General features: G+C 36.6%; 1 protein-coding gene across 1 annotated transcript in view; it reads right to left on the bottom strand.

Annotated features, from left to right (window-relative positions):
- Window positions 1-4,207: 4,207 nt before the first annotated feature.
- The window catches only part of LOC148946859 (uncharacterized), a 45,812-nt gene continuing 36,022 nt past the window's right edge, over window positions 4,208-13,997 (bottom strand). The window contains exons 6-8 of the mRNA XM_089097166.1: window positions 11,490-12,429; window positions 8,398-8,439; window positions 4,208-4,593 (exon numbers count right to left, since the gene is read on the bottom strand). Of these exons, the coding sequence (XP_088953292.1) occupies window positions 4,382-4,593; window positions 8,398-8,439; window positions 11,490-12,429 (1,194 nt within the window). The 3' untranslated portion in view covers window positions 4,208-4,381. The remainder of the gene's footprint in view (window positions 4,594-8,397; window positions 8,440-11,489; window positions 12,430-13,997) is intronic.

Raw genomic sequence — 13,997 nt, 5'->3', positions numbered from 1 at the left:
TTTTCTTCATTTTTGTAATTAGTTACTACGGAAACCCTTAAACGTCAACTTTGAAGGCAATCAAATGTCATTTGCAAAATATTTGCGTCTGAAATACTGTGATCTATGTTGCAATATCAGACTCCAAATTATAATCACGAACTGAGGAAGAAACCAGAAGCCATTATTGAAACTGCAGTATATTGTGCTTTATTTTAGGACGCTCATTTTATTATTTTAACCTCATACGTATTTAGGGCAATTACCGAGGAATTATTCTTGTAATTAGGACTTAAATAACCGTAATTACAAATTTGGCGAAAATCAAACATAATCTGTGGAACATGTACTTTTATTTTACTTTTGGGCTTCTACATTGCAATACTGACACAGATTTATAGGCAACAGACTCAGACATCTTTCGAACAAATTTGTTTGGATTTTTGGAACCAGTCGTGAAATATCGAAGTATATTCTTTGTTTTATTTTTGGCACCAATGTTACAATTTTAGCTTCAAATTTTGTAATTAGTGACTCCAAAAACCCTTAAATACTAACTTGACTTGAAATCAAACACCATTTACGAAGCATAATACTTAGTGTATTTGCGTCTTGAAATTTTAGGTTGCAATATTGGAATTTTAGCACATATTCCAAGTCAGTTATTTTAATAGCCCTTGAACAGCATACTTGGTTGAAATAAAGCTCCTTATTTGAAATATGTTCTTACTGTGTTTTATTGAGCAGGTCTAAAGTACTACAGACCAAGAAATCTTTCCATGGAAATTGCAGCAGATATTCCAAGTCATTTTCACAAATATGCAAGCTACACGAAGTGTTTTTCTTCTAGCACGCGATATCGCAATTCTAGCACCATACTTCTAATAATGATATTAGAAACACTGAAATGATAATTTTCCCTGAACAAAATACCTACTGTATTTTGTTTTAAAATGATCATAAATTTTTAACTAAATTGACTGTATCGATTTATGATGCCCGAATATGGGCTCAAAAATCATTTTTTGTCTCTGGTAATTTCTAACTTGCAGGACATGTAGACAGGGCTAGATTGATCTTAATGACAACACGAGAATATGTTAAATATTTGCTGCGTCCATACATGTCACCTGATACTGGGTCAGCACTTTTTTTCTCTCAGATCAGCTAAGAGTTACAGGGCATGTAGACAGAGACAAGGGGACCTCAACACAGACTAAAACTTTTAAAAAGAATTGTTGCATTAATTTGTCACGCCAAAAATTGCCTCAAGTTCATTTTGTCCCCGATCGGTTAGTAACTTACTGAGTATGTATATTGGGCCAAATAAACCTAAGAGCAAAAAAGTATTTTGGAAAAAAGTTGGCTGTATAGATTCGGCAAACCCCTAAGTGGGTCAAACATTGTTTATATCAGATCGGCCTGAAACTTTCAGCGTAAGCAGAGTGGACCAAGGTAGCATGAATTAACACAAAAAAAAAATAAGGAAACAAATCTGATTACATTGATTAGTGACGTCTTTGTTTTTATAGACAAACAAAAGAAAAAAAAAACTATTTTTAGCATTTGAATTTCCTTAAGCATACATTTAGTTTTAACAACCATTAAAAGTTTAATAATAGTTATAACAGCACACTCCCTATCCACCCAAAATTCTGTAGTAGAACTACTAGGAACAGTTTGCTCAAAAAACTGCTGTCAATCAAAAATTTTGACAGTGGATTCAAATTTGGTTAAATTTTAATTGCAGTCCAATATTTTAATTCTTAAAAAATAACTTAAATACAACCTTACTAAAATTCTTGAAACTCGCATGTAATAAAACTATGTGAATTAAAACGAACAGAAACTACTTTGAAAACATAAAAAAAACAACAAGTTATTCAAAAACTTTGAAACGAAAGACCAATGGAAATAAAGTTTCATGGTAATTCAAACTTAAACGAACATAAATTACCATCAATTAATCCAATCCAAAAGAAATATATAAATTAATTCACAAAAAAGATAAATCAAAAAGAAACAGAAAATAAAATGAATAGTCACATCCATTAAAGATTACAAATAATACTACAGATGAACTAATGAACATAAATTGAACAGAAACTACCACAAACAGGAGAATGACCACCGCCCCCTAGCCCCTCTGAAGTCCAGAGCGTCAAAGGCGCTTTGTTGAAAACGATTTGTGTGTCATAACATCAACAACACAACGAAAAATAATATCACAAATGTAATCAAGGTTCAAAAATAAAAGTGGTGCTACTCTCCCGCCTTCTTAAACCCTGTAAAGGTCTTAATTGTCACTTGCGTTTTATAGAAAACTATATGTATTTTAAACAGTGCTTTTTATTTATCAAAACATTGGAAAAAAAAGAAAAGAAAGACATCACCATAATAATCAAGATCATTGGAAAGAACTAATAAAAGTGGACTGACTGTTAAATATACAATGATCTTAAATAATTTCAGAGACCACACTGCCTTTCCATGACGATAAAATAAAAGTTCAAAATAGGGATAAAATCCTTTTTAATAGACAGTGTATAATAAATTTCACAAAAAAATACTACTTTTTACTACTGATGACGGTCACTGTATATGTGACCGAAATATCTGGTATTTTTTGTGAAATTTATTATACACTGTCTATTAAAAAGGATTTTATCCCTATTTTGAACTTTTATTTTATGGCAATGATCTTAAATTTGGCAGTCTGCAAAAACAGGGTAGTTTGGGTTGTTGAAGGGGCAACTGGCCCACTTTTGGGGGGTAACATTTTTAGGGGGGGGGGGTGCTCACATTCGTGTCAATCTTCGTAAGAAACGAAACCATGATCTGTCTCTACCTTAAAATCACTTTCTCTTTACCTTCACTACCTCTATTTCTGATTTTTAAAAGTTATAATTATAAATAAAAAAAGGTTAAAAAATATACTTTATTTTCAGTAAAGCACAAATGACGGTCTGGTCCTTCAAAGCTGTAGAGAGCGACAACCATACCCTAGATAGTGGTTGTGCTAATTTCCGTTCGTTTTACGTATGAATTGATTATTCGTTTTAATTCATGCTTGCTTTAGGATTCATTTAGTCATCTATAACAGTATCGGCTATCTTTACGATTGATATGATTATTCTTTTTAGTTTCTGTTCATTTTGTGTTTCAGTTATTAATTGACAGTAATTTCTGTTTTTTTCTAAGTTTGAAGCCTCGACTTTATTTCTGCTCATTTTAGGCTTTATTTTTCTTTTTAAAAGTTTGGTTTTGATCTTTTTTATAATTAATTCAATGAAAAAACTAGCCTAGTCCTAACTCGGTTAAGAATGATTTTCAAAAACAAGCGAAGTCCTGACTCTCAGCGAAAATGAGCTTAGTCCGAGATGTGGAATTGGCTGACTCCCAACTGTGCTGTATCATCGTTGGCACAAATTGAACCTGCTACCCTCAAGCATCCCACTCCTCTCACTACCAACTTCTATCAGAAAGGTAGACATTTTGCGTATTATTTGAATATGAACTATGCAAGGATTAAAAATTCGCATGACTAAAAGACCCGAGCTCCTCTAAAACTCCCCCCCTATAATCCACTATTTATACGAAATAAAGCCGTATAGCACCTTTCTGAACTGGAATTATATTAAGATTTCCGAATTAAATGACTGGAGGCAAAGGTGTCATCCTTTCAGTGCCACTCTACCAACTTTTCAGCAGAAAGATAGGTAGCCTTTTTTTTCCGGTTGGCTAAAAACTTATGGGGCAAGTACCTTGATCCAATGGGATATAAACTTATAAATTTTAAGCCATTCTTCGTCGTTTAACCTAGACAGTAAGCTATGTCCCTTTGAACCAGGCAATATTAGCCCTTTCAGTAACAACTTTTTATTTGATTCTGTTTAATAGAAATAGCTAAAAAAAAATTCACAAACAGACCCTTAACTTGTTTGTATTCGAAATAATTAGTTGAGATGGAGAGCCTTCACCCCTGTCTACCATCTAATACGAAAAAAAAGCATAGATAGCATGAATGATCTTGTTAAATGAGTGAAAAGAGTACTATAGAAAAAAAAACTGCCATTACACTGAACCCAGTGAATGAAATGGTTGAAGTTAAAGAGCTGCCTAGCTTAGAATATTGGAGAGCTTGTGAGTAGTTGAGTTATAGATCCAGCTTGTAAGTTATGCCGCTCATTTTTTGCCTTGTCGTTGCTTTCTGAATAAACAGTATAAGAGAAAAAAAAGATATTTATTTCAACTAATCACCATAAAAATTAATTACGATAATTCAAGATACTAGAAAAAAGACCTACATTAAATGCAAGGTAGCACTGCTTTACATAAACATATTACCCAAATACACTTCCTTTACATGCAAATTTCGGTGAGATACAGGTGCCTTAAGGCTTCACTGAGCTGGTGGACCTTGAGCAGGATAATTTGGGTATCCAGGGTACTGGCCAGGTCCAGGGGGTCGTTGATACTGAGGGTATCCAGCTGGGGGCTGGCTATAATTAGCTGGGTACTGCTGCTGTGGTGGATATGCATTTCCCGGAGGACTAGTATAAGACTGATTTCCAGGCCCTTGATAAGGATAACTTTGAGGATACATTCCAGGACCTAAAAACAAAATATTACATCTAGTTTCAATGAAGAAGTTACTTAATAAATCCAAAGATTTTTGTCTTTTACATAGCCTTAGAACCTGCCCGAAAGAGGGGGATTAAAAAAAAACTCAAAGAAAATTACAATTTCTCAAGGCTTCTTTGTGATCCCCTTGTATTTCCTCTGGAAGTTATTCTTGCACACGCCGCTGCTTGAAATGTAGAAGATATTAGCATTTTATAGAATCTTTTTTTACTGATAATAACGTGATCAATAATTGAAAAAATAACCATCATCACTTGTTACGCCCCCACAAAGAAAGCCGAGGAAGAAGAACATGATGAGTTCTGTACCATATTAAGTAAACACGTGGTTCCAGAGATCCGACATAGCCACGTATACCTAGTATAGCAACGATGGATCAACGAAGAATATGCTCGACTACTTCATCATATGTCGGCGATGGCTGTTGCCTAAGCAAGATTGTCGCACCTATTGCAGCACCGAAATCGGGAACACCGACCATCGGCTGGTTGCAGCCAAAATCAGGCTTCATGTTACAGCTACAAAAAACAGCCAATCATCTCGAAAAACTGAAGGTGCGTGGGAGGTCTTCAAAGAGAATATTCTTGCAGCGGCAACTAGTGTTGCTGGAACGAAGCAGCGTAAGCAAAAAAGAATAGATCAGCAACGACTCCCTCACCATCATTGATCGCAAGACAGGAGCCCCGCCTTCGCCGGGACATGACAGCATATAGGCAATTAAACAAAGAGCGTAACACCATAGTGAACAAAGACCGTAAGACCTTTATTGACAGCAAACATGCAAGCTTCAAGAGGCCGCCAACAAAAAGCACATAGGAGCCACATGCAAGATCCTTCGTGAGCTCTCAGGTAAATACAATCAGAATATGATATTTCTCCGAAACACCAGCGGCAAGAAAATTTACAACCAATCACAGTGCCTATGCCAGTGAGAAGACCACTTGCGGAAACTACTCAACTCAGAGCCACACAATCAAATCGACCACCAGCTTACTGCTGCTGCGGCACCCATAGGACAGAATTTGCAGCAGAAGAAATTGAAGCTGCAACCCAAAAGCTGAGGAACAACAAAAGAAAAAAGAATACGGCACTGAACTTTACAGTCCCTACCGGCGGTGCTGATCTCCGTTTCTTGGCCCTTCAGCCAGGAAGTGCAATAGGGGATGGGGGCCAATCATCCTGTGCTTTTGCACACCCTTCCTGTTTACCTACCCCAGATTTCTCCAGGTACACATTTAGAGCTGGGTCGACTCTGGCTGAGCTTACAGAGTCACGCCACTGACCCCGTCCCAAACCAGATAATTGGATACACTAGGCTTAGAACCTAGAATCCGGACAAAGAATCAGGCCCAGGAATATGTGGCCAGACATCAAAAATCCTAAAGAATGGTGGTCCATCCATGATCTTCAGGCTGCAAAACTGTTCAGTATTTTCTGGCGCTCTGAAATGATTCCATCAGACTGGAAGACAGTTTTATCTGTGCCAGTCTACAAGAGGAAAGGAAGCAATGCAGAATGTCGCAACTATCATGCCATAACTCTGCTCTTGATGCCCAGCAAACTCTTTGCCATGCCACTCCAGAAGCAGGCAACAACCTACCTATTTCTCCTCCGTCACCCCCCTCGGGCTGGGTTCATGCCGGGGCGGTACACTACTGAGCAAAACCATACAATTAGACAACTGGTAAGGGAAAACCAGTTGATTAATTGTATTGAATGTAAACGAAAAGCGCACATTGCCTTCATTGGTTTTCGGTCTGCCTTCGATACTCTCGACAGACAGTCACTGTGGTTGATCCTTCAACCTGCTGATGTGCCCACAAAAATTTTCAATCTGTTCAAAGAGCTCTACAACAACACCTAAAGTGTTGTCACTGTAAATGGTCACTCCTCTTCACGTTTCAAAATTGGAAATGTTGTTCGGCGCGGTTGCGCTGCTGCACCCAAACTCTTCAACTGCGTCATAGACCATGTTCTAAGCAAAACACTGCTGACGCAGCCGTTTGGCATCGATTTTACTGGAAGAGTTATGTCAGATGTCGACTTTGTTGACGATGTGGCAAAGGTATGCGAAAGTCTTGGTGAGCTTACAACTGCCATGGAAACACTAGCGTCTGCTGCAGAAAAACTTGATTTAAAAGTAAACTGGTCTAAGAACAAAATAATTCCTGTGGACAAGGCGTCATCCAGCAGCCCAACTTCTACAAAAGTGTGTGACTAGAATGTTGAGATAGTCAAGCAGTTCACCTACCTTGGTTCAATTGTCTGCTCAAATGGAAATCTAGATGCAAAGATATCAGCAAGGGCGGCAATGTACATGGCGTCTTTAGCCGTATTGTGAGAACAATATCACAAACCCCTGACTAAACTAACGGATACACTAAACTTTGTGAAGCCAAAAACTTCTAAAATTGTAATACTAAATGTGTTTACAGCAATGGGATTTCTCAAATACTCGCTTACACTGTTAAAACTACATTTGAACTATTCCTATGACTCACGATGTTACCCAAAGTTCTTCTGATCGAGTTTTCACCTCCCTCCTCGAAGTTTGTAATGCAGTTCAGACCTCGTCTAAGACTTTATCTTATCCACTCTCATTTAGCAGTAAAATCCTTTTTTTGAAAAAACACAACGTTGTATGACTTTAGACGACGTTCTAATGATGAGAGAATAAAAGTGAAGACAACCAGTTTTTTACCCATCTCAAGACTATCTTGCGCTAAAGGAATTTTAGTGGCGACCTTTTTTGCAACCGCTTCCAGGATTGTTAAGCGCAGTCGAAAGTGTATGTCCATCAATTTTAATACTTTCTTCAAACACTGAGCGATTCTTATGATTTTTGAAGCTTTGCCGTCCACTAGTGACTATAGAATTTAAATACTATTTATGATTACTATTAAGGCCTGTCGTTTTTTTTTTGAGCTTTTCAGCTTGTATATATAAAGGAAAATATAACCTAGTTTTTGAAAAGAAAAGCCATTCCTTATCTTGAAGTACTTTATTTTTACAATCAAAATGAAATGCATCGTAAGTACGGATACCAGATGGCTTCCTTAAAATATTCATTTTCAGAAATCTGGGCTTCTTGAGATAATCCTTGTACGCTGAGAGAGTAGTTTAGTAAATTAGATTCAAGCGAACAAGTAAAATCAATCGAACAAGTAAGGATCTGATGAAAATTCAGCCATTGCATAACTTTCGATTTCGATTTATCGTGTGACTAGAACTGTTTGGATGGTAATTTATCATGAAATCAGGGCAAGCAGTTTGGACCTAGCAAATGTCCTTCAGGATAAAATATGTACGAAAATGTCGAACAGACTTTAAAGCTGCAATTAACCTATGATTAAACTGTCCACTACCAAAAAACTGGGCTGGGTATTGGGAAGCTTGCATTTCTAGTTTTTTTTTTTTTTTTTTTTTTTTTTTTTTTTTTTTTTTTTTTTTAGAAACAGTTAAACCCACTATATACTATCTTATGGATTATGTGCTGTATCCTCCGCTTGTTTTTTTTCTTTTTCCAAATACCTTTCATTGTTATTATAGATAGATAGAAATTTATTTGCAAAAGGCCAAGGGGAATAGCAAAAAACTGAAAAAAGAAGAAAAATAACAACAAAGACTAGGCCAAAAATAGCATACCGAACAAGATAGTGCAAGTTCCGGAACGATAGCCACAAACTACAAAATAGCTATATTACTGTTGAACAATTATTTTAGAGATACCAAAAGAAACCAAAATAAACAAATATTTACATATATATTACGTACCATCCCATTTTGCAGTTCCATTTTCAGGCATCCTTCGAGGTCCTGAAAAAAAAGTAAGTTTTTTTAAAGGCCAAAGTAACAAAAAATATCAACCCTTTTATAAATCAGAGGGAGTTCGCAGCTGTCTGAGACGAGCTATCTGAGGGACTCTGAGACGAAGGTGAGCTTTGCGTAAAACCCGAGGATGCGCTGGAATGAAATGGTAATTTTTTCTAGAAAAATGAAACTGTTGTTTTAGTAGAAAAAATATTACATCAGATTTAAAAATAATTTGAAGAGCCTCTTCTCAAACAGAGGATTAAAGACAGAGTGTACTGCCCACAAGGTAGCAAATTTGAAAAAATCACAGAAGTCTTCCTTGGGGTAAAAAGAAAGATACTCAAAGGAAATGGGTAGCCGTAGATTATGGAAATAGATTCAAAAACCGGTCTTACAAACTCATAAGCCGCAGTTTTGTCTCCTTAAATAAACAGAGAAAGGGAAATGGTGGAGACCACATATGCCAATAGACCACAGAACTTTTTATTACATCCTAAGAGTGTTGAAATAATTAGACAATATCAGGCATATCAAAGCACCTGATCCACTAATATTCTAAAATGATTCTGAAACAATCCATCATAAAAATGATTCATATCAACAACAGGGACATCCGCTGGAAACGCGCTTTCATCTAATTTAGAATGTTCTATTAAAACAATAATTCCTGGACATTTTGTTGCTGTTGCAAGGAGTTTTACGGGTGCTTAGTGTTAAGAGGTGCAAAAGGAGTTAAAATTTTCTCTTCGTCTGGCTTTAATCTTCACGTTTGTCATTGTTAAGTTTTTCGTTGAAGAAGAAACTGCTGCAGGAGAAGTAAAGTTTTATAGATTTAAAGACATTTAAGGCGAGAAGGCGCCTTGAAAATCCTTTTGCGAGTCCCAGCGTCGGTTGACCGTGATAAAGACAAGGGCCCATAAGGGAATTTTCCCAGGGGACTAGTAAACATCGAGAGCTGCCGAGAATTTATGATTTGACTGAAAAGACAGTGGGCTTTTACATCCCTTTTTTGTCGAACTTTTTCAATTAAAGCAGGTGACACCACAGGGAACTCCCAAAGCGATAACATTGCTCAAATGATAATTCATTTGAGCTAATTTTTAGCGTTTTCCTAACAGGTATGCAAAACATTTTTTTAAACAGCCCTTTCCTAAATTTTGAAAAGAAAATTCTGCTCTATTTAATCGAGGAAAAACTTAATTTACACTTTCTAATGGCGTAGATTTCATTAAAACTGAATATATTTATCTCCAGCACAAAAAGCGAGAAATTACATGGTTTTTCTAACATTTCTGGGAAAATAGGTGTCGGCTTGTAATTTTTCTGTCATTTATTCGGTTCTCTTATTATAGCTAAGTTTTTCGTTAAAGAAAAAACTCCTACAGGGAAAGAATCAGAGTAAGAAAAAACTATAAAAGTTATAGCAAGACCAACCAGTCAATTCTAAATAGTTTGGCGATAAAAACTGAAAAAGTTTAAAATGGACGAGATAGGGGGATCCTCTAAGGCAGTGGTTGTCAAACTTTTTTAGACACTGTCCCCCTTTTGACTCACAAAGCATTTTAGGTACCCCTTCTCAGATACCGGTATTAAGTAAACTGTAGCTTAAATATAAATAAAAATTGCCACTCCTAGAATTAAGGGTTGTTTTATTTTTTGTTGGTCGGCCGCGTACCCCCTAAAAAAATTTTGCGTACCCCCAAGGGATACGCGTACCACAGTTTGAGAGCCCCTGCTCTAAGGTACCGTATTACCTTAAAAAGCTTTCATAAATGATACTGGATAAACAAGGAAAGAAGAAAGAAAAGGGAACACTAGCTCTAAACTTACAAATTTTTTTAATGAATAATTTAGGAAAGCAAATTAAAAGTTGGACAAATGACACGTCCATTCCTTAAGCCTGATATCAATGAAACATACATATGTAAAATTAAGAGTCCTTTCTCGGGCACGTGCATATAAATTTATTGAAGGAGGAAGGTAAAAAAAAACAACGAAAAAACAAATGAGCCTTACGGAATTTTTTTTAGAAAACTGTAAGAATTTTGAGATTTGAGGGATCGATTGGGGGGGGGGGGCTTATTTGTCTGTCATTTCAGTTCCTACAATGCTAAAAATACAAAAAATTTTGAATTTCTTTTTCTGGCAACACTTAAACAAATGATTTTACATTTTCTTAAATTTTCTTTTTTCTTGCTTGGTAACCCTGTCAGTTAAATGCATGTGGATTTCCCATGTGGAGACATGGTCACAGATAGGGACCTTTCATGGCTTGAAATTATCGCCCCACTAACCCAAGACCGTAACCTGTGGAATTCAACAGTCTGCCAGATCCTGTCGCCAGGGAGAGCTACATAGCTTGTGTCCTGATCCAAGTACAAGTACAAGTAAGTAAGATTTCCCATCCAAATTCAGCGTTTAGTTTGTGTTTTCAGTCCATGTACCATTCAGAGAGTAAATTGAAAGCGAAAAACAGAATTCAAAAAGTAGATTCATCCTCAGCTTTAATTTTAATATAGTAATCATCTGGCGAAGAAAATATCCAAGATCTTTGGTGTTCACTTATTTTTCTGAATATAGAAAATACATTACAGTATATTTTGCTATGAATTTGGCCAAACTGGTTTACAAAAAAAAACATTTTCAATATTAACTTTCATTTTCCGAGAATTTAAAGGATTTCAGCTTTTAGAGATTTTTCATTTTTTATCCAATTCAGAGGGTTTATACAAAAAAAAAAAAAAAAAAAAAAAAAAAAAAAAAAAAAAAAAAAAGCAATATATTGCTATTTTCAAGTTTCCAATTTAAAATAACATAGAAAAAGCATATTTACAAAAGAACTGGCAACAATTGGCTTTGAATCCTTGTAAAGTATCCGAAAAATAAATTTTAGTTTGCGCATCTTCCTTAGTTGACTATAATCTTTCTTAATAGGTCCATCATCTATCGTGTCTAAACAAAACTTACTAAGGGAAGCAGAATTCATAGTAGTAAACCATGCCCAAAAGACACACTACATCAAATAAAAAGAAGAATAAAAAATAGAAACTTACCACCGGAACCAGCCGAGCCATAATTTGGCTGGTTTTGGGCAGGGTATCCTGAACCAGTTGAACCGTATGAAACCACTGGCTGTTGAGGCCCTCCAGAGTACGGCTGAGAAGGAGGATAACCAGTGGATGAAGGTTGATATCCTTGTGGCTGATTAGCTTGGGGATACCCAAATCCTGGTTGTGGTGGTCCCTGATAACCGGCAGAAGGAGCAGACGGCTGAGAAGTGTAGCCTTGCTGGTTTGAATGACCAAACGGCTGTGCAGAAAGATTCTGTGGTTGCGATTGTACAGGTGGATGTGATGGAGCAGGTGGGGTGGGAACTGATCGTGGCTGTTGAGGGCTGCTAGGAGGTGGTTGCAGCGGAGACTGAGCTCGTTCAGCCTGCTGCGGTACAGTAAATTGCGTAGCTGGCGCTGGACTACTAACATTCTGAGGAGCAGTAGGTGACTGATCTTTAACTTCTTTTTGCTCTTCTTTTATTGGCTGCTGAGCCACCTGAGGAGGGGGAGTAGGAACAGCTGTGGGCCTTAAAGGAGGAGATTGAAATCCAAGCACAGTAGAGGGCTGTTGAATAGCTTGTTGTTGTGCATCAGAAGGTGTACTTTGTTGTGACTGTCCGCTAGGTGGCTGTTGCTGCTGAGACACAGGGTGTTGTGGAGTTTGGAATGGTGGATAATTCAGAGTAGTCTGTGACTGCTGAGATGTTTGCGGTTGGTAGCCAGGTGGGTAATTCGCTTGGTTGAAAGCAGACTGCGGATAATTTGGTTGATAGTTGGAACTCCCTTGCGGAGGATAGCCAGCAGGATACGATGGTTGGTTTATTTGAGAAGTGTACCCTGGCTGTTGACTTGAGCTGAATCCAGGTGTCTGATTAGGCTGGCCAACAGGATACCCTGTAGCAGAAGAAGAAGTATTGGTACTTGGAGGCCCACTAAATGCCTGTAAAAAAAGAGAACCGATTATTTTGTGACTTCAGGTACTTATTTCATGATTATTCTGATATTATTATGCATTTAATCGTGCCCAAAAAAAAGACGTTCCTCAAAATTTCACAATTTAAAAAGTAAGCGAGAACAAGTTCTTTCTGCTTTTTGTCAGAAAGATTTTTTCTTCGAAAGTTTAAGCAAGAAAAAACCCATGTACGAACAAAAATTTAGCTGATTAATGATCCTTTATTTTGCTATGCTAATTAAAAAACTTTACGAAAAAAGAATTTTTCCAAGAAAAGTAAAGAGCCACATTAAACATAATACTAGCAGAAATAAGACCTACATTAATCCAAACTCAAAACGACTAAAAATTACTATCAAAGAATTAATTAAACCCAAACCAACATAAATTAAAACAAATTATCATGTCAAACATAAAGATAACAGATACTGATATAGATGAACGAATAAATCTTAAAACGAGTAAAAGCAATTTGAATATTCCAGTCGAACTTAAAACGAAAAAAAAATACTACGAAAAGGAGTTTGGCTACTGCCCCTTCCCCCTCCACTAACCATAAAACTTCTAAATCCTTTTGTGTCATTTGTACTTTACTTAAAACAAAATACATTATAAATATTTTTTATACTGGTAATGAACTGCAATAACTGAAGAATCCTCTCCGATGGTAAAAGAAACGAGAAAAGACGAAATTGTGACAGAAAAAAAAAATAGTGAACTAAAATCTTGAATTGTTGAGAGTTCTAAGAATTAATATTAGTCTATATTATATATCCAGTTTATTTTCATTAGTTCTTTCCAGTCATCTTGATTATTATAGTGATTTATTTTTTCTGCAATGTTTTCAAAAAGTAAAGCATTTTTCAAAATACTGAATCAACTAAGTTGATTCATTTGAATTCTGATAAAATTATCTACACTGGTGTATAACTGGCATCAGCCATTATGAAGGAGGGGCGGTGGATCTTTGTGTGGGTGAGGGGAATGTGCTTGGAGCTTCAAAAAGTACATTCTTACGCTCAAATTTCCTAACTTTTCCTGTCATCAGATAAATACAGAAGGAGCTTTTTCGGCGGGAGGAGTAGAAATGAATGTGTATTCCCCTTGGTTAACGGGATTGTTTTTGGACAACACCTGTGAAATGAGTGCTGCGGGAAATAGTACCCCTCTTTTTTCAGGCAATTTTTTTTGTTTGTAACCCAAAAGATTACATAAACGTGATTACCGGCACAAAAAGTGAAAAGATGGGGAGGAGGGGGTCAAGAGTGTCACCAGAAAATTTTCTGGAGAGGGGATAGACAAGTGCTGTCATGAGCTTTGTTTTCGCACAGATTCAAATATGAATATTTCTCATTTTCTTTTATAGGCTATACATAGTTTAATGTCTCCTTGTTTTCCGGGGGAGGGGCCTTTCTGATTCCCTGTCCGTGTTCATGGGGAACTTCCCTATAAAACATATATAAAAAAACTCAAATATTTCCCCCACTCCAGCCTCCAAAAGTAATAATGTCGGCACGAATATCATTATTCGAGCATTTTCGATGACATTCTAGGAT

This window comes from Artemia sp. Qi Xiang Cuo, chromosome 11 (assembly GCF_049724085.1).
Source record: "Artemia sp. Qi Xiang Cuo chromosome 11, ASM4972408v1, whole genome shotgun sequence".
NCBI lineage: Eukaryota > Metazoa > Arthropoda > Branchiopoda > Anostraca > Artemiidae > Artemia > Artemia sp. Qi Xiang Cuo.
The sequence above is the reverse complement of the archived record's forward strand: the minus strand, read 5'-3'. Positions and strand labels throughout refer to the sequence as shown.